The following is a 19,870-nucleotide window of genomic DNA, read 5'->3' as shown; positions in this document are numbered from 1 at the left end:
AATAGAACACAATTGGTTGACTATCACAGGTATGGGGTACATGCCTTCATATCAGAGAGCCTTTCATTTCCATGTTTGCAGCAGTCATTTGAGAAGCATTGAATGATGCCGAGTGCCTACCATAGGGTAAAACACATTGCATAATGCCCACCATACTGTATAGATAAAACTGCACATAAGTCTTCATCTACATTGGAGATGGCAAGAGTCTCCAGTTCCCCCTGGTACACTGCTAAATCCTGAGTGTCAGAGTGTGAATACAAGGACCCTTACAACAAGTAAGGAAGTGTGCAGCGAGTAGCAACTAAATTCACAGACGTTTAAATTATGTTTTTGTTCCTTGAAAAGGATGACTGGTTAAACGGTTAAAATTAAGAATGTTGATCTAAACTAGAAAAAACCCCATTAGACCAAATACAAAAAATAACAATAATAATAATAATAAAAGATTTAGAATGTTCAAATAACCAAATCTAATTTTAAATGCATTTGAGAGATCATGCTTCATCGATAACCTACAAAATAAAAAGAAGAAATCTGTTATTATTTCAGCAAAAATGGTTTCATTTCAGACTAGGATTAGGAAATCAATATCTTCCTCAGTCATTTAGAATTTTAACACTCACAGGTTTAATAACATTCAGGATTTGATATAGCTTGCTTCATGCATCGTAGCCTACCTATCATCTGTCAAGCACATTGCACTCACCAACTCTGCTCTGTAGATGGTGTTGGGATTTGCCACATGTAAGAGCAATTTGTCATTTATGCACACCTGTCTTCCACGGCATTTGCTAAAAAAAAGTCATCGTGACAGCAGAGTCCATATTTTTTAACCCCCATCTCTCAACATCTTTCATCCCTTTGCAAATGGACACCTTGCAACAACACATGAATTGGACTACTAGTGAGCCCTGTAAACTCAGCAACAGAAGTTTGAAAACGTAACTTTGGTCCATTATTTCTCCACTTTAACCCATTGACACCTGGCGCAACCTATACGTTGTTCTACCTTCGATGCCGGCGCGCTCTCGGTGTCTCATCAGCTATTGCTGATGAGACGCAGACACCACTGAAAAAAAGTGGTTCTCAAAGTCGTTCATTTCAAGGACCCACAAATGAATATGTACAGTATGTGGCCATGCAAGAATTTGTTTTGGTTAAAAATGTTCCAGATGTTTCTAACTTTATCGAGATTTTTGCAGCACGTTGTGAGCTTGTAGATTGGCCATTTTGAAATAGCTAATGCAATTGTGGATAAAGCGGTTAAACAAATTTTCCTGCTGTATTAACTTATTTTTTGGGGGACAACCTGAAACTCTCTCAGGGTCGCCTAGGGGTCCCTGGACCACACTTTTAAGAACCACTGCAATAACCAACACTAACAATGAGAACATCAATCAGCGCCAGTCAGGCATATCTCACTGTGTGCCTGCATGTGCAAGTGTTGATGACCCATGCATGTTTACTCATGTGTAACCCGCATGTGTGTCTATGAACGCTGCCATCTAAATACTGTGTGTGTGTGTGTGTGTGTGTGTGTGTGTGTGTGTGTGTGTGTGTGTGTGTGTGTGTGTGTGTGTGTGTGTGTGTGCATTTGTTAAATGAACTGCATCCAAAAGCCTTTTGCATACATTGAGGGCACCAACATACCGTTGCACCATGGGACCATCTATATATACAATTGAGACGGTAACAATTTGTGAACGGCAAGCACACACTTCATGCACAGTTCAGTTGGGCAAGTCACAGGCCGCGACGCAGGAGGAAGCGCCGCCTACGCCCGTGCTCCGCAGCTGCGATACGTCACCGACCCTACCCCTACGTCTTCGACAGTAACGCACAACTTTAATGGAGAAACAACAACACGGAGCAGCAGCCACACGACATTCACGGAGAAACACAGAACAACAACACAACCTGCCCAGTGCCCAGCACGGGAAACCCACAGTCCGTGGGCAAAGATATAGTGTGTGTGTCTCACTCGGATCACACTGTGACACACACACGCATGGCGTTAGGCGGGTCGAGCTTCTATCGTTTACATGAAACACGTCTGAATTGAAGATTCATCATTAGTTCTTCTACCATAGCAAATAAAATGGAAGTTCAAATGGCACTCAGTAGTAGCCTTCTAACCGGTGACAAAGGCAATGGCTCAGGGGAAGAGTGGCCGGATGGTAACCGCAGGTTGCCAGTTCGAACCCGGGCTCCCCCAGAATTAGTGTCGAAGTGTCCTTGAGCAAGACACTGAACCCCCTAATTGCTCCTGATGTGCTGGCTGGTGCCTTGCATGGTTTCCGCCGCCATCGGTGTGTGTGAATGGGTGAATGTAATGCACAATCTATGTAAAGCGCCGCTATATAAATGCACCATTTACCATTTAAAGGCATTGTGCTCATACTGTCATAGAGTGGAATATTCTACCCTGTAATAGGCTTAAAGCCCAGTTAGCCTAGGCCACCTCAATGACCCGTGTGGTCTCCAGCTATCCATCACCACTATCAATCATTTTGAGTGATAGTTATTATAGGAACCAGGTTTGTCACTCTGACAGTGTATTTGTCTCCTTTGTACACTCTCAGAGTTATGGGGGTCTAATACTTAAATGCATATCAAGATGGGGGTCCTTAATAAAGAAAAAAATGGGGGGGGGGGAAGAACCACTGCCTAGGGCCCTAGGCTATGCTGTAAGTGTGAAATGCAAAACTTACCTCCCGAGCTCATTTCCAATTTCGTAAAATTCCTCAACATTTTGCTGGTTGAAAATGGTCATATTGTCGTGGCGTTTCCTGCTCCAGGGACGCTTCTTCCAAACCCACACTGACCTCCTCCTCACAACAGCACCATCCCTCCCTGTCAGCCTCTGGACAGGTTACTGACAGTCTTCCGCATGCTTGGAGCTTTCAAATGAAAACAAATGGGGAAATGCAGACAATAGTATAATTTAGAACACAATTAACTCCCACATAGTATGCAACATTGCAAGTGATCCACTTCAACAAAAGAGCGGTGAACCTGCACCTTTTGGCTACGTCACGGATCCTATAATTGATTTTCTCTCCTCTGCTTTACAAAGAGAGGTTATGTTAATACATGGCATGATGTGCTTGTGCTCTTATTTGAAAAGATGTGGTCATTAAGCTCGTCTGTGTCGCTGCATAATTGTTGGTATTGGATCGCGGTTCCCTGAAAAGCCTCACGTAGTTACCAGAACACGGGTTTTGGCACCACTACACTACTACTCCTTTGCTTTTATTCCAGTAAAGAAAACGAGTGCTCGTCCATGGATCTTTTGCGCAGCAGCGCAGGTGTCTATTCAAAATTATAGCCTAAACTGTATATTTTTCTTCTTCTTTTAACTCTCAGCCGCCCAACAACCGAATGCCCACATTCGTTATCAAAGCACTGGCTTTACAAAATGTTTTAAAACCTGACTCGCTCCTTGTAGAACCGTGATAGCCCAACGTTATCAGATCACATTTTGGTCGTGAAACTGCAAAAATGTCTCGATAATAATAAAGTAGACTATCTTACATGGTGACGGCCTGACGTGACGTGTCTTCTATCCTGCTGCCAAATTAATCCGTGATTGCATGCGTTTGGAGAAGCGTAGGTTCCCTAGTTTAGATCACGGAAGACAAAATGTTGCCGTGAACGGGGAGCAAGAATGTAACAATGTACTAGCCCGGGTGGTGTGTCATGTGTGTGTGTCTGGAGGGTGGAAGACTACAATGTGGCCACCATTTCAACCACAGGGGGGCAGCAGAGCGTTCACTTGTCTGGGGCCACGGTTTTGCTCACCTTTCACTTTTGCAAACAAAATCGTAGAAACTATCAACAGAACACCATTATTTATACTATTTTTAGCGAGTTATTGCTTGCTATAAGTGTGTGTGTGTGTGTGTGTGTGTGTGTGTGTGTGTGTGTGTGTGTGTGTGTGTGTGTGCGTGTGTGCGCGCGCGCGTGCGTGCGTGCGTGCGAGCGTGTGTGTGTGTGTGTGTGTGTGTGTGAGGAAGGGTGACCAGACTTGAACTATGAAGTGATGTACATGCTGCACATTGTTCCAACATGTAACACTTTCACCTTGAGTGAGCACAAATCCATGTCACAATGAGTCCCATGGAATGGAAGGGTTTGCGGTATAGGGGGCTCATTGTGCCGTTGTTTCAGATTGACACCATATACAGTACACCCTTAAACAGTAAAACAGCTGCTATAGTCTATGAACATTTTACCAATTACAACTTATTCTGAAAATACTTTTGTAAAAATAATGCATTTTGTAAAGTTGCCTAAACTGAAATAAAAACATTGTTCAAAGAAAGAAAAAAATGTCAAATCATGAAAAAAACACTGATCTAGGCTACAATGTGCTGCCTGCGATGCAACTTGTGAGCTTGTAGATAGGATATTTGTCAAACAACACCATGGTAGACAAAGTGTAAAATAGGGCTTAAGAGGGTGTAACAATTTACCCATGCAAATACTCTTGAATTAACACTTTAATGTATAGGCTCTTGAAGTCATTAGTGATGGCAGTGGACTTAGCTCACATGTTTTCACATATCAGCAGCACTCTAAGAATGACAGATTCCTCTTCAGAGCCAAGGCTTCGTTGCTCAAAATATGTTTTAGCATTCCTTCATTCATTTTTGTTTGGTTTAAGGACTGCAGCAAGAGAGAGGTGGTTTGGCAGCCACATGTTCTGTGTACTATGTGAGTTATTACGTTTAGTTGCTCTGTTAATGACAGTAAATCATTTACTTGAATGACAAAAGCAAATGTAATACCATCTGCAACTTTGTGACTTTGAGATAGTGTTTTGGACTCAACAGCCACATAAATTTCAAACTCCAAATTCTGCCCATTTCCTGAATGTGGTATACATTCCAGAAGCTAGTCTATTTAATTACATGTTCAGGCCATAATGTCCATTGTCGTGCTGTACTGAATGTTTTGGTTTGCAACATTTTGTGCATCAGTATCATCATATGTCATCATCTATGTACAGAATACTGTATGTGTATACATAGCTACCTTTTACTGCATTTTATCCCCCATATTCACACACACACACACACACACACACACACACACACACACACACACACACACACACACACACACACACACACACACACACACACACACACACACACACACACACACACACACACACACACACACACACACACACACAAATGTTTCAGGAAAGGCAGGTTGTTCTACTTTATTTGTACAAACATGATTTGCAGGTCATCACTCTATACCTTTCTTGATATACCGTACTATACAGTATACCCATACAGTCCCCCCCCCCCTTAAATCTTACACGGTGATATTGTCCATTGTAGTCAAATGTTCTCATCAAGGGTTAAATTTACCCATGACCTGTACTTTCTTTTGAACTGTACCCATTCTGCAAACTATACCTGTTTCATATCATGAATCATGACTGTAAATGTGGTCCTGGCGGATGACCCCGAGTGAGTCACAGTGAGTGAAGTCACTCCATTCTAAATATAGTATAGTCTACACTTTATTCTTATTAATTAATGTGTTAATTAACTGTTTTCGTCATGGAAAACTATTCAAAAAGGTCATCCCTAATGCCATTGGTTTTGTATAACTAACCATCATATATATATTTTTTATTTTTATTTTTATGTTTTAATATTATTATTATTATCATTATTTTTACATTGAAATATTGAATGAGTTCCAGGGGCCAAAGGAAAGTTCCCTATATGGGATAGTAGCCTATGCTGTACAGAACAAGTGCACCATCTGCTGACTGAAGCTTGCATTTTAAGGTGTATTTGAGGAGTTGAGTCAATGAAACTCAAGTTTATCTTCATGTGAATCCTGAGCAAATATTTTATCAGTCATTTCATTAGAAGAATATTTGAGTGGAATCTTGGGTTAGTTTGAATGATATGTCTACCAGTTTATTCACATGTGAACACAAAATTCCATAATGGTCAGCATACATTCTTGGCTTTAAATCAGAACTTTACTGCCACCATGTGTTTATTTCAGGACTTGCATTTTTACTATAATAAAGATTCTTGAAGTGGTGCTGTCATGGCTAGTTACCCTCATAAAAGATCATTTCCAAGATCATTCGAAACTGGAAAGTACAACAATGATCACTGTCAAAAGGCTCATGGAGAGTAACTCCCATCCAATCAAGCCTGAGTGAGTGGCAGCTTGTCTATTGGCCACGCACAGGTGTTGGAGGCTATAAGTGGACCTGTCCTGCACTCATTCCCCCATTCAAGCTGAGAAGATCACCACACCAGTGGTGTCTTGTTGTCTACCAACCTCCAGCACCATTTCTCTCTTCCCCTCCAACTGTGTGCGTCCACGAACCAAACGTGAGTTAGGTGATCATGGACTGTATATTGTTTCTCCTATTACCAGCAGTTCTTTAAGTTGTTTATTTAATGGTTTGTTTATCACCTCATCTGCATGGACTCACTGCACTGCCCATGTGCTTTGAGTCAACTGCTTGTTATGTGGGTTATTTCCGCTGGTTTATGGAAACTGCATGGAATGTATAATGTTTGGCCTGGTTGGGCATCATGTATATATATATATATTTGACATATTATAGTTATAGGTATGTTTATGTTTCATATATGATTGATTGATGCTTTCCTTATCTATTTGGCCTGCATTGTTCCTGATTGATTATTTAACATAGAGATATAGTTTCTCATATATATATATTTGAAGCTTTGAGATGTTATATATATATATATATATATGTATTATTATTATATATGTATATTTGATGCTTTAAGATATTATATATATATATTGTATATATATATGTTATATCTGATCTCTAATTATGCATGTTTGATTTAATTATTAATATTATTTATACTCTTGAATATGGATTGAGCTGCCATTTATGATTTGTTGTCTGATAGGCTTATTGATGCCGACTATTGTTTGTCCCTTTGTACAGCACACACCAATTAAAACCTTAAAACGAATCCTCTGCCTCTGCCTCCTCTTGGTCAGCCTGGCCGGTGGCCTTGCCTGCTCACCATTCTGTCCATTCCACATATACGAACTATTTCCGAGTGCCAGCACTCTTTCAATGGTCCTTCGAGCCGGATGTAATGGAACCGATGGCAGGCAGAGAGGAAGGCAGAAGGCTGGAGGATGAGGAGGAAGAAGAGAAATTGGAGGATCAAGCGGAGCCGGACAAAAGGGCCATGAAGCTGCTCCAGGGAGCCACTGTCCCACCCAAGGCCCATGCCACAAGGCAACAACCTGCCTTGCTGGTTGAAGGGTTGCCTCACCCCCAGCGGAGGCGACAACAGCCGAGTGCAGCCTTGATACCGGGCCAGCCCGCAGAGGAACCGCCTGCTGCATCGTCCAGCCAGGCAGGCTCCGCCCCCCACTCAAAAGCGCCGAGCCAGGCAACCTCCACCCACCACTCCAGAGAGCCGAGCCAGGCAACCTCCACCCACCACTCCAGAGCGCCGAGCCAGGCAGGCTCCAGCCATCACTCCAGAGGGTCCGTCCAGGCAGGTTCAGGTTCAGGCAGGTTCAGGTTCTCCAGAGCCCCCAGCCAGCCAGGCTCGGCTCACTATTCCAGAGCTGCCAGCCAGGCGGTTTCTGGACACGGCTCCAGAGCATCCAGCCAGAGAAGTCGGCACAGCGGACACTCGTTAGCCCTGCATGACACCCAAGTGGCCGCCCTCAACGAACGGAAGAGGGCCATGGCTCTGTTAGAGATCGAACAGCAGATCAAGGAGGACAGAATCGCAGACGAGCGATGTCGGATCCTGGAAGAGCGGACTCGGCGGGACCAGGAGTGGACTCGGCGGGACCTGCAGGAGAAGGAGGACATCACCAAGCACATGGTGCAACAGCGGAGGCTGAGACAGGCCAGGCAGAGGTTGGAGGAGGCCCAGATTGTCTCGTCCTTCCTTGAGCAGAACGAGCAGGCAGATGAAGGCACAGAGACCATCCACTCGGGAAGGTCCGTCCACCTACCAGAGGGCTCAGCCCAGCAGGTGTCCGTTGACCGCCATGCATACGCAGCCCTCCAGGGACGACAGAGTGCAGCGCTGGGCCCAGTAGCCTTCACTGCAGAGCCGACGCACCAAGCCATCTGCTCGGCAAAACCCGGGACCCCTATACCACCTCCTACAGTTCCACTGCCCTCTCAACAAGAACCCAGTCCACCCAACATTCCAGCTACTCAGCCATCAGGTGACCATCGGCCCACCGATGAGGACGCCGTACCTGAGTTCCAGAAGGAGCTGAGCATGCTCACGATGGGAGCAACCAAGAAGCTGCATATTGACCAACCAAACTGTTCAAAGGTCAAGTTGGAAGTGTCAAAGGTCACACCATTTAATGGAGAAAGAAGCACAGATGATTTTGCCGTCCTAGATGATGGAACCGAAAGGACCATCATTCTCCCAGCTGCAGTCCGGCAGCTTAACCTGAGGGGCACACCCGAGGCCCTTAACCTAACGGTGAGATCAAATGTGCTTCAAATAACCGGTACAGCCGTGGCCTTCTCCATTACCTCTGCAGGTCAACCTGACCTGATGGATCCGACCTTCACCCTCCCACTTACCAACTTGGTCAAAGTGAAGCCTCTTACCCTCATCGGGCCTGACTACCCGTATTACGTCACCCCGATTGAGCCAGTGGTGGCTGGGCCATTTTGTGGGCCTGTTGCTAACCACACGTCCTTGGGCTGGGCAGTAAAAGTTCCGGCCCATCCACTCACCTACGGGAATGAGGTTCAATCACTAGGGACCTCTACCCAGTCAACTCGACCCAGTCCGAGAGCCGGACCACCTTCCCCCTCCAAACCATACGACCGAGGGGCAGCCCATTGGCCTGCCTCCCTTCCATCACCTAGTGAGGGCCCAGAGTCTTCATCTTCCATGCCGACAGATGCTTTCCCCAAGCCTGCAGAGTCCCAGACATGGGAAGAGCTGGTGATCGCTGCTACACCTGAGAATGTTGACGGGGTGGCTTCCTCAACACCAATCGAACAGCTAGCATTGCGTACAACAATTGAGCCTTTGGATGAACTGGAATTTATCCAAATTCCGGGGTGGCTGTCAAAAGGCTCATGGAGAGTAACTCCCATCCAATCAAGCCTGAGTGAGTGGCAGCTTGTCTATTGGCCACGCACAGGTGTTGGAGGCTATAAGTGGACCTGTCCTGCACTCATTCCCCCATTCAAGCTGAGAAGATCACCACACCAGTGGTGTCTTGTTGTCTACCAACCTCCAGCACCATTTCTCTCTTCCCCTCCAACTGTGTGCGTCCACGAACCAAACGTGAGTTAGGTGATCATGGACTGTATATTGTTTCTCCTATTACCAGCAGTTCTTTAAGTTGTTTATTTAATGGTTTGTTTATCACCTCATCTGCATGGACTCACTGCACTGCCCATGTGCTTTGAGTCAACTGCTTGTTATGTGGGTTATTTCCGCTGGTTTATGGAAACTGCATGGAATGTATAATGTTTGGCCTGGTTGGGCATCATGTATATATATATATATTTGACATATTATAGTTATAGGTATGTTTATGTTTCATATATGATTGATTGATGCTTTCCTTATCTATTTGGCCTGCATTGTTCCTGATTGATTATTTAACATAGAGATATAGTTTCTCATATATATATATTTGAAGCTTTGAGATGTTATATATATATATATATATATGTATTATTATTATATATGTATATTTGATGCTTTAAGATATTATATATATATATTGTATATATATATGTTATATCTGATCTCTAATTATGCATGTTTGATTTAATTATTAATATTATTTATACTCTTGAATATGGATTGAGCTGCCATTTATGATTTGTTGTCTGATAGGCTTATTGATGCCGACTATTGTTTGTCCCTTTGTACAGCACACACCAATTAAAACCTTAAAACGAATCCTCTGCCTCTGCCTCCTCTTGGTCAGCCTGGCCGGTGGCCTTGCCTGCTCACCATTCTGTCCATTCCACATATACGAACTATTTCCGAGTGCCAGCACTCTTTCAATCACTGACAAGTTCATTCTCATTCACATCTTGCACAAGGACACCTCAGCACTATCACAGGGTCTAGTTAGGGATCACAAGAGGATCTGTACATGTACAATTATGTTTAACATATTTTAATGTCAGGAGGCTATAATCTAATCATTTGATTGGGGGTCCATGAAAGTACCTTTTGGGTGGGGCGCAGATGGACTAGTGACTAGTCACTAGTCTAATGGTAAGTATGTAAGTCCCTAAAACAAAATCTATTTGCTCACGAATTATGCAACATATATCCATAGTCACTTTCACTAAAGTCACAAGGTTTCGGAGTGTCAGCTAAAGAAGGAAATTCATTATGAGATAATTGGAGTATTATAATATAACAAAATACATACATAAATGGATGCACCTGGGACGTATCCTCAGTGATGTATCCCAAGGTCATCGGGGTTTCGGGTCTCGCAACATCATACCCCTCACTCAGGTGACCCAGCCGGGAGTGATCAAGTCCCGACTTACGTCCCAGTAGCTACCCTCGATAAGTCTCATTAGGGACAAACCAGGGCCACACAATCCGTTCCTCCTGAACTACTCTGCCGGGACTGGGAGGTACCATTCTGGCACATGGAAGGACTAGGCTCTGTGGGTTGACACCTGTCCGGGCCCCTCCTACGTCTCACCAGGTCCACTCCTGCTCTCACCAGGTCAGGCCCTGTGCGTTGCACCAGACTCCCAGCACCAGGCACTTTATTCAGGAATGGTGGATTCTCAAGCCGCAACGGTTCCGCAGGCTCCACCTTGCCCTTGGTGGTGCCGCAGGCTCGACTTGAGGATTGCATGGCCCTCCTAAAGGCCTCACCGTGGGTTTGTTGGGCTTCTTCCTCACGGAAGACACAGACTGGGGCGCTAACCCATACTGCTCCCGGGTACCGTCTAATTTCCGGCTGCCACCCGTCTCTCCGGTGGTCACCAGACTATTCCTGGTTGTCACTTAGTCTATTCCTATGAGTCACTATAAATAGAAGAACTATAACAAAATACATACATAAATGGATGCACCTGGGACGTATCCTCAGTGATGTATCCCAAGGTCATCGGGGTTTCGGGTCTCGCAACATCATACCCCTCACTCAGGTGACCCAGCCGGGAGTGATCAAGTCCCGACTTACGTCCCAGTAGCTACCCTCGATAAGTCCCATTAGGGAAAAACCAGGGCCACACAATCCGTTCCTCCTGAACTACTCTGCCGGGACTGACCATTTTGGCACATGGAAGGACTAGGCTCTGTGGGTTGACACCTGTCCGGGCCCCTCCTATGTCTCACCAGGTCCACTCCTGCTCTCACCAGGTCAGGCCCTGTGCGTTGCACCAGACTCCCAGCACCAGGCACTTTATTCAGGAATGGTGGATTCTCAAGCCGCAACGGTTCTGCAGGCTCCGCTTGAGGCTTGCATGGCTCTCCTAAAGGCCTCACCGTGGGTTTGTTGGGCTTCTTCCTCACGGAAGACACAGGCTGGGGCGCTAACCCATTGACTGTTATTATTTAATTGACCATCAAGATGAGTTTTCTTATTGTAAACCTCTTTTTTTTTCTCCAGTCAAGTCAATACTAGTACTACACACAATCAAATCATGGACTTCCTGAAATCCATTTTTAGCTATACAGCTTTTGTCCCCACACATCAAGAAAGCAAATCAGCTAACCAATCACAGGCAATAGGCATTAGATGATGCATGATGATGCATGATGATGTATGATGATAAGAGCGCCCCTCACTTCGCACGGGTGTGACAATCTTTTAAGGGCCGCTAGTCCTTTCTATAGGTTCTATAAAACAGCTTTTGTCCCCACACGTCTCAAGATTAGCCATTGACAATTAAAGGGGAATTCAGGTGAAATGTCCGCTAAATCTTGTCCCCACACGTCTCAATATTTGCCATTGACAATGGAAAATATGCTTTTTGTTCTTGCTTAAGAGTGTCTGCTAAACACAAACAAATGCCATTGACAATGAAAGGAGAATTTAAGTCAAATCGACATATTACATTATGATGATGTACGAGATTTTTTATGTTGTAGCCAGACTGATGTTAGTCATGGTGGTTGACATTGCGGTGAAGGCAGATACCCTCTTGAAGCAGGCCTTTGCCAGGGTGTGCTATGACTTGTGGTTGAAACTAACTACCGGTATCTGAAAATGACCAATTCTACCACACAACCTAAAGTGTTTTCATTGTGTTTTGGCACTGCATTTGGCTGGAAAGCTGATAATGTTATTATTTAGAGCTTCATATTTGATACAGAAAGCAATCCACGGTGAAAGGGGTAAGCTCTACCACCACCAATGTGCACCCACGGTAACAGGTCATGTCGCCCCAATTCCATCTCGCCCCAGATTCTTTCCGCCGACCTCACACAGACAGCTCGGTGCGGCGGTTCATGTATTCTTTATTTTGTTTTACTGAGAATAAGGTTAGAAATAAGTTTAGGGTTAGGCATAGTTTTACTGGGGTTGAGGTTCGGAATAAGGTTAGGTTTAACCATTAAACATTTAAGCATACTTAGATTACTTAGATAGATTACTTTAGGAATACCAGGCCGCGCTGTTCCACCGGCTGTACGCCTGGGGCGAGTTGGTAAATGGGCGAGCAGTATCGTATTCGCACCCACCTGGGTAATACCCAGTAGCCATATCCAACTGTCAAAGCGGGGGGCCTGACCTATAGGCATAGGCGGAGCTTGAACTTGACGCCGGGGGGTGCGACTGCTTGGCCAACGACACCCGATTTTTTTAACCTTTATTTTATTATTTTAGCGTTTTTACAATGCCCTAAACCCTAAAAATGAGTTATTTAGGTAGTACAGCAGCTCACACACATACACACATGCACTACAGCCGTACAGCGAGTCATCATATCATGATAAGAGAGATGATTACAAACTACAGTCAGAAGCCTGCAGAAGGTATTAAAGTTAAGTTAGTTTTTTTTTTTTTTTTCAGGGGTGCACCCCCTGAACCCCCCCAAGCTCCGCCCATGGACCTAGGGGGCACCAGGGGGTCAAATTGGAAAGGAGCGGAAAATAAGTGGAAAAATTATCATAAAAGATCAGATGCAGTATATACAAATGTCAATGACTGTCTGTCAGTCAGTCAGTCAGTCATAGCCTTGCGTAGCCAGACAATATCACACCGCGTGCCTGCCTGGGGCAATTTGCATTGCAAAGGCAGATAAGTCTGCATGGCTACGTGAGGTCAGTCAGCCAGCCAGCCAGCAGGTAATCAGTGGGTGAGTCATTAGGAGCCTGTACATAGCCCCATAGGTGGCCCCATAAATCATCTGCAGTTCATATTTACACAGCTGCTTGCAACAACACACACACACACACACACGATTTCGGAGGATTTGAAAAAAAGGTGAAAATCACGGAAAAGCTAAAGGCTATAGTCCATAGTCTCGGAGGGCATACAAAAATGTGTGGTGCTATACAGGCCGTTCTGGAAAATTTTGGACAGAGGTTCATCGTTGGCATCTATGGAGTGTGTGTGCAAAATTTGGCATCGACCGGGTTAATGGTGCTGGAGATTAGCTGTTAACAAACTGACGAACACATACACACACACACACACACACACACACACACACACACTCAGAGTGCAAAACATACTCTCTCCACATGGCTTTGGCCTGGTGCCATACCGTTATTAATTATTGCCTACAATGTCAATTGTGAAATTACTTTACTGTTGAAATGCAAAATTTACATTTCAACGAATGGACCTCGTAAAACAAAACAAAATCCAAGGCACTGGTTGTGGTACTTCTGGTTTACCGGAATGCGGTTCGACTCCCTGCAGTGCTCTGCTCAATTTGTTGTATTTACATGGTTCATTTTTATTTTCTCCTCATTGTGTTGCCTTTTCATAGACGATAACCCCCAGGTTCTTTAATGTGTTTGCACTCCCTACAGTTAGGTTACCAAGTCTATTTATTTATTATTTCTGTTCACTAGAACTAGAACCAATTACCAAAGTAGGCTTTCTAATGACACAACTGGCCTTTGTTTTGATGTGTAGCAAAAACGTTATTTTTATTTACGCCAAAGAGTAGAGGCTGGTCTGCATTCATGCGAGCGGGGAAGTTTAGAGTAACATAGCTCTAAATGAAACGCATTAGAGCTATGGACCAGAGCTAGTAGTCATAGCACTTCATGGTATATGCATAGTTTATATACTGTAGTTTCATTATATAGATATATTAAACAGAGAGGACTGGAGTCAATTGGGTTATATTCAGGGTTGGGAAGTAACGGATTACATGTAATCCGTTACTGTAATCAGAGTAAAAAAAAAACGTAACTGTAACGTCTTAGAGTACATTTTAAAATGTGTAATCTGGATTACAGTAACGGGGGTGTTGTAACGGGGGTTACATGAGGATTACATTCTCCCCTTCCCCTCATTCATTTTACAAACAAGTTATAAATTATTATAACACCAAACGGAATGGATTGGAGTTGAGCGCAGCGCGCACCTCTCTGACTCTGTGTAAAATCCTCACAGTGGAAGCTGCTGCTGCGTCAGGGCGGTGTTGCCAATTTGCGAGAGAAATAAGCAACCAGGTCTATGAAAACAAGCCCAAAAGAAGCGACTATAAAAGCACGAGCACTTCAAAGCTATATATATCGTCCATTAAACAATGTGCATATTTTTATATGTTGGCTATTTGAAAATAGACGATCTACAAGCTCACAACCGTTCTACCATTATTTACAAGCAACTTCAGAAAAATAAGCCCAATGTGGCTTATAATAATCAGACCAGGCAACACTGCAGAGATACTAGATAGGAGAGCATATGATATATTGGATTTGGGGATAAATAATGGGTAGCGCAGTCTTCTCTTTTAGGTCAAATACAATGAGGCTTTTTATTTAAAGAGTAGCCTACGGGGTATAAATATAATTGTATAGGGCTGAGTTATTTGTAGACTATATAAATTAGTCTTTACTGTCTAGTCAATGTTTTAAACTCATGCCATGTCTATCTAAATTAGTGTCAGCCAGGAATGTCAAAAATAGTTTTTATTTGCCACTTTGACCACACATGGATGGAGTTGTTGGTTGTCAAAGTTGTTGGTTGTCAAAGTTGTTGGTTGTTGTCAATCAAACAATCAAAATGGTTCTGTAGGTCAAGATGCATTTTTCTTATGATCTGTTATAAGTTGACACAATGACTCTACAGTAATGTAACTGTTCAGAGAGGTCAAATTCTTAACAATGAAATGACCTTAACCATATTTCAGTTGTCCTTATCTTAATTTCATAGGCTCAACATTCTTGTCTATCAATGGTAAAACTTGTATTATCTAATTAAATTGAGTTTTACTTAAAAGTAATCCAAAAGTAACTGAAAGTAACTTGTAGTTACTTTTTAAATGGAGTAATCGGGATTACGTTACTGACTACATTTTTTAGCAAGTAACTTGTAACTGTAGGGGATTCCTTTTTAAAAGTAACCCTCCCAACCCTGGTTATATTATGTTTAACACTAACTTGAAGCTGTCAAAATCTGACAGACTTCTGGCGGCCATGGCCACGCCCACCTTTTGGTAACGCCCACAAAAAGGGCCCCCCATGTCATTTGCCAGGCAGGCTCCACTGCTCCCTAGTCCTAGGGAAGGTTAACCCTAGAGTATTCCTCGCGTCATCAGGCTTAGAACTTTAGAAGGTAAACATTCACTCCGTGATGGGGGTTCCTATAGCCTGGATTCGCAGCTCACTCGCTCAGGTGCTCTCATCACCCATATGAGACGGAGACAGACACGTCAGGTGTTTGGCACAAGCTCGTTATTTGTAATTAAGTACATTAAGAACATTGCACGGCACCACATGGAAGGAAGTGAGTAGGCTAGTTGTCAGAATTGCTAGGGAGTTATTACTGCTAAAAGACTAGCAGTGTGAGTGTGAGTCAGTTGAAAGAGAAGTAGCTAAATTTGCTACTTCTTATTCATTATTACATTTAATGTAATAATGATCGTCGTCATGCCAATAATAACTGCATTGGGGGAGTGTTAACTACAGGTGAGTTAATTGCTATAGTGTAGCTAGGTACTGGTACAGTTAGCTGCTGTGCTTAGCATTAACATTTACATTAAATTGGGCGTAATTGTGTGTCATATCACTTTGAATATTTTACTTGGTAAAACAAAACCTTTCATGATATAGCGTTTTGGGGGGGTTTGCCAGATATAGGGCTTCCCTTGTAGGCTATAGGTACAGATACATAAGTAACATTTGGCCCTAGGCTACTCAATGCTCAAACTATAACATTCTTTGTAAGTTGAGTTCTACAGTTATGGCAGTAAAATTACAGTAATAAAACTGTAATAAAAAGTAATACAACTGTAGAATTGTTTTTCCAAAATTACTCTAGTAGAGTGAACATTATTTGAGAAATCTTGGGTGTGCACATTATACACCCCCCCCCCCCCCCCTGCACAATTCAGAGTTTGTTGATGAATATGCTTTAGTTTAGTACAAATTGCAAATACTATTACTAAATCTAATATTAATTTAGAAAGTGCTGGCGAACCTAGCTGGACCAGGACATATTGGAAGATGGAGATGAATGGAGTCTCCAGTCATCTCCAGTCTGAAACGCCGCTGGAGGGCTTGTCCAAGGATGAACGAGAGGAGCTAGGACTCTCTAGGATTAGTTCCAAATTGCCATCACTTCCTCAACTGATGAAGACAAATAAAGACTTCTCAAGGTACCTTTTCTTTTTTTCTTTGCTTCTTTGTATGCTGTGGAGTCGACCTGTGGTATACTAATGTGATTCAAGCTGTACCATTGCTGGCATTTTGGGACCCAATGACTGGGTGGCAATGAAACATGTTTGTGGCTCCGAAATTGAATGCAGATTGACCTACAATGTGCACGTTGTGTTGTTTCTGCTGTTGAATGTGGCGAGTTGTGAGTGACAGGGTACAGTATGGCTCTTGGATCACTTAAATTATCCTGTGTGAGTTGCTATTTCCTTTTAAGTTCAAGCTTTTTTAAGTGGAACGCGTGTGTCAGCAAGACTGATGTAGATCTACAGTGTTGTGACAGAGTTGCTGCATTAATTGGTTCTTTCTACTGTTGTTCTATTTCTGTATGCTGTGTAGTATGGTAATTCAAGCTGTCTTTTAGATAACGAGAGAGGTGCCCGTGGGGCCTCTATGGTGGTGCCCGTGCGGCCAACTTGGAATGATGCAAGTTGGAAATGTATGCCCCACCCAGATATTATGTCTGTGTCCCTTTTATGCCCGACGTATACATGTGTCTCTCTGTGTCCCTTCATTCCTATATGGAGTTCTGTGTCAGCCATGCCCAAATACTGAGTGTTGTGAGGTCAGAACAGGCCAGCTTATGGAGTTCTGTGTCAGCCATGCCCAAATACTGAGTGTTGTGAGGTCAGAACAGGCCAGCTCCATATATGGACCCTGGGCAGGGGCCCGGTCCAGAGCCCGGGTAGAGGCCTTTTTGGGGCGTTTCTGGACAACCGTGGGTCCAACCGACACCAGGCACTGCACTCCCTGTGGTGGTGGAACGCGTGTGTCGAATTTAAAGTGGGTGGGGCGAACGGTTCTCGAGTTACGTGGATTATAGATGTACAGACGTACACACAGAGACTTGGTGCATTTGCAACGACAATGGTGCCTCATAGACGGGAACACACAGAGGTGCTGCACGCATTACATCCTGATTTGAATACAGCCTTGTTTCAGATACTACATGAAAGAAATTATTCTACATACTACTTTTATACCCGGATTTCACTGTTTTTGATCAGTCTGCTCTTTAGAGCACAGCGGACTCCATATATGGTGCTCTTGGGAAACCATATTGCATCATGCAATCATCATCGTGACTAGAACATCTGTAGGATATATAGCCGGTAACCTTACCTAGACTAGACTTAATCTGTTATATTCAACGTTCTGAAGCTGTAACATATTAATAAGGGAAATTGCTGCCCTGTACTTTCTGCAAGCAGCACGTGGTTGCACCCGAAGAGAGGAGGAAGGAAGGCTGAGTGAACTAACAACTGATGAAAGATTTGTTTGGAATACTGTCAATTTAACCAACTAACACATTAAGTCTGAATTGATTCAGGCTGGATCTGATCTGATCCACCCTGTGTTGATATTGATAGCCTATACGTGACTGAAAAAGTACACTGTATTGATTGGCCAGCTGATACATTCCTGAGGCTGTGATTCAACACGTTATAATTGGACCAAAAATCACCAACAAGCACGTACATTGGGTCTTCCATGGCTGCTTCTGAACTGGTTCGCTCGGCCCCATCCCCTGCATCTTCCTCCCCTGCGTCTTCCGCCACCACTGACACGTCTCCAGCGGTAATGGGTGCTCGTGACATCGACAGCGATGAGCCTAACCACATCAGCAATCACTGTGATTACACTGAAATCCCCATCCCTGAGGGCCACACTGACCGGCTGCCTAACGAGTGGTGGAAGACAGGCCTGGCCTTCCTCTACACTTTGCTTAACGGTGTCCTCACGGCGGTGACCCTCAATGCTGTACACGAGAGCATGCCCGAAAGTCCGGTCTACCCCCCCCTCCCTGATAAGTTCTTCGACTACGTCGTGGACAGAATCGCCTGGGCGATGACAGTAACCGAGATCAACGGACTAGTACTGCTTGCACTGTGGGCCACCCAGTGGCTGTTTCTAAAACACAAGTCTATAGTAAGTCGTAGGTTTTTCTTTCTACTTGGTACTCTGTACATGTATCGTTGTGTCACCATGTACATTACAACTCTGCCCGTTCCTTCCATACACATTGGCTGCACTCCCAAGTTGCATGATGACACTGCCGCTAAGGTTTGGAGGCTATTAAAGCTGATGTCAGGAGGAGGTATGGCTGTGACAAAGTCCCATCAATTGTGTGGTGATTATCTCTACAGTGGGCACACCGTCATGTTGTCTCTGCTCTACCTCTTCATCAAAGAGTACTCCCCGCCATCACTGTGGTGGTACCATTGGCTGTGTTGGTTGCTTAGCGCCACGGGGATTATCTGTATCCTGATTAGTCATGAGCACTACAGCATCGATATCGTCGTTGCCTACTTCTTCACCACCAGGGTATTCTGGGGGTACCACGAAATGGTCAATATGCATGCTCTGCATCGGGTGCCCAGCCAATACCTGTCGAGGACCTGGTGGAACCCTGTGTTCAACTTTTTTGAGGGAAACGTCCAGACAACCGTCCCTGTTGTCTTCACCTGGCCTTCCTTTCTCCCTGTTGTCTTCACTTGGCCTTCCTTTCTCCCACCTGGCTGTAAACGCCGATGCAGGATGGTGGAAGAGGGAGAAGAGACCAATGAATCAGAATCAACTTTCTTGACACATCACTGGTTTACAGGTGGTGGAGGAGGGATCGGACAGAGAGATAAGACCTTTTCAGAAACAGTGCCAATCCATGATGTCAGAAAATAGTCACTATACTACCCTACTTGGAGGACATGCCATGACGTTAGTAATGTGATGCACTGGGGAAATAGGTACAAAGTCTATGATGTCAGTAATGTGATGTCAGGCATGTCCATATTTGGGCGTAATCTCTTTTTGGGTGAATACTTTTCACACCATCCATTTCATCAATCTGGGGCCAGAGATTCACAGGGAACCCATGCCGTTATCAGACCCTGTCTTTACACCGGGGTTCTCATCACATTCTGGTTCATTTCTCAAATGCAAGGACATGTGCAGGTTTCCCATACAATAGCCCTTTTAACGTGATGTTGAATTTCTTT

At 44.0% G+C, this 19,870-nt stretch overlaps 2 protein-coding genes across 2 annotated transcripts in view; one reads left to right on the top strand and one right to left on the bottom strand.

Moving 5' to 3' along the window:
• The window catches only part of dapk1 (death-associated protein kinase 1), an 89,552-nt gene extending 85,888 nt beyond the window's left edge, over positions 1-3,664 (bottom strand). The window contains exons 1-2 of the mRNA XM_083783901.1: positions 3,538-3,664; positions 2,715-2,903 (exon numbers count right to left, since the gene is read on the bottom strand). Coding sequence (XP_083640027.1) covers positions 2,715-2,776 — 62 coding nt within the window. The 5' untranslated portion in view covers positions 2,777-2,903; positions 3,538-3,664. The remainder of the gene's footprint in view (positions 1-2,714; positions 2,904-3,537) is intronic.
• A 14,701-nt stretch (positions 3,665-18,365) lies between these two features.
• Positions 18,366-19,553, top strand: LOC310871725 (phosphatidylcholine:ceramide cholinephosphotransferase 2-like; the record flags this gene model as incomplete). The annotated part of the gene is made up of 1 exon (XM_083783364.1): positions 18,366-19,553. The coding sequence occupies one exon, from the start codon at positions 18,366-18,368 to the stop codon at positions 19,551-19,553; it is 1,188 nt and encodes a 395-aa protein (XP_083639490.1).
• Positions 19,554-19,870: the final 317 nt, after the last annotated feature.

This window comes from Protomyctophum parallelum (assembly GCF_964188405.1).
Source record: "Protomyctophum parallelum genome assembly, chromosome: 15".
Taxonomy (NCBI): domain Eukaryota; kingdom Metazoa; phylum Chordata; class Actinopteri; order Myctophiformes; family Myctophidae; genus Protomyctophum; species Protomyctophum parallelum.
The sequence above is the reverse complement of the archived record's forward strand: the minus strand, read 5'-3'. Positions and strand labels throughout refer to the sequence as shown.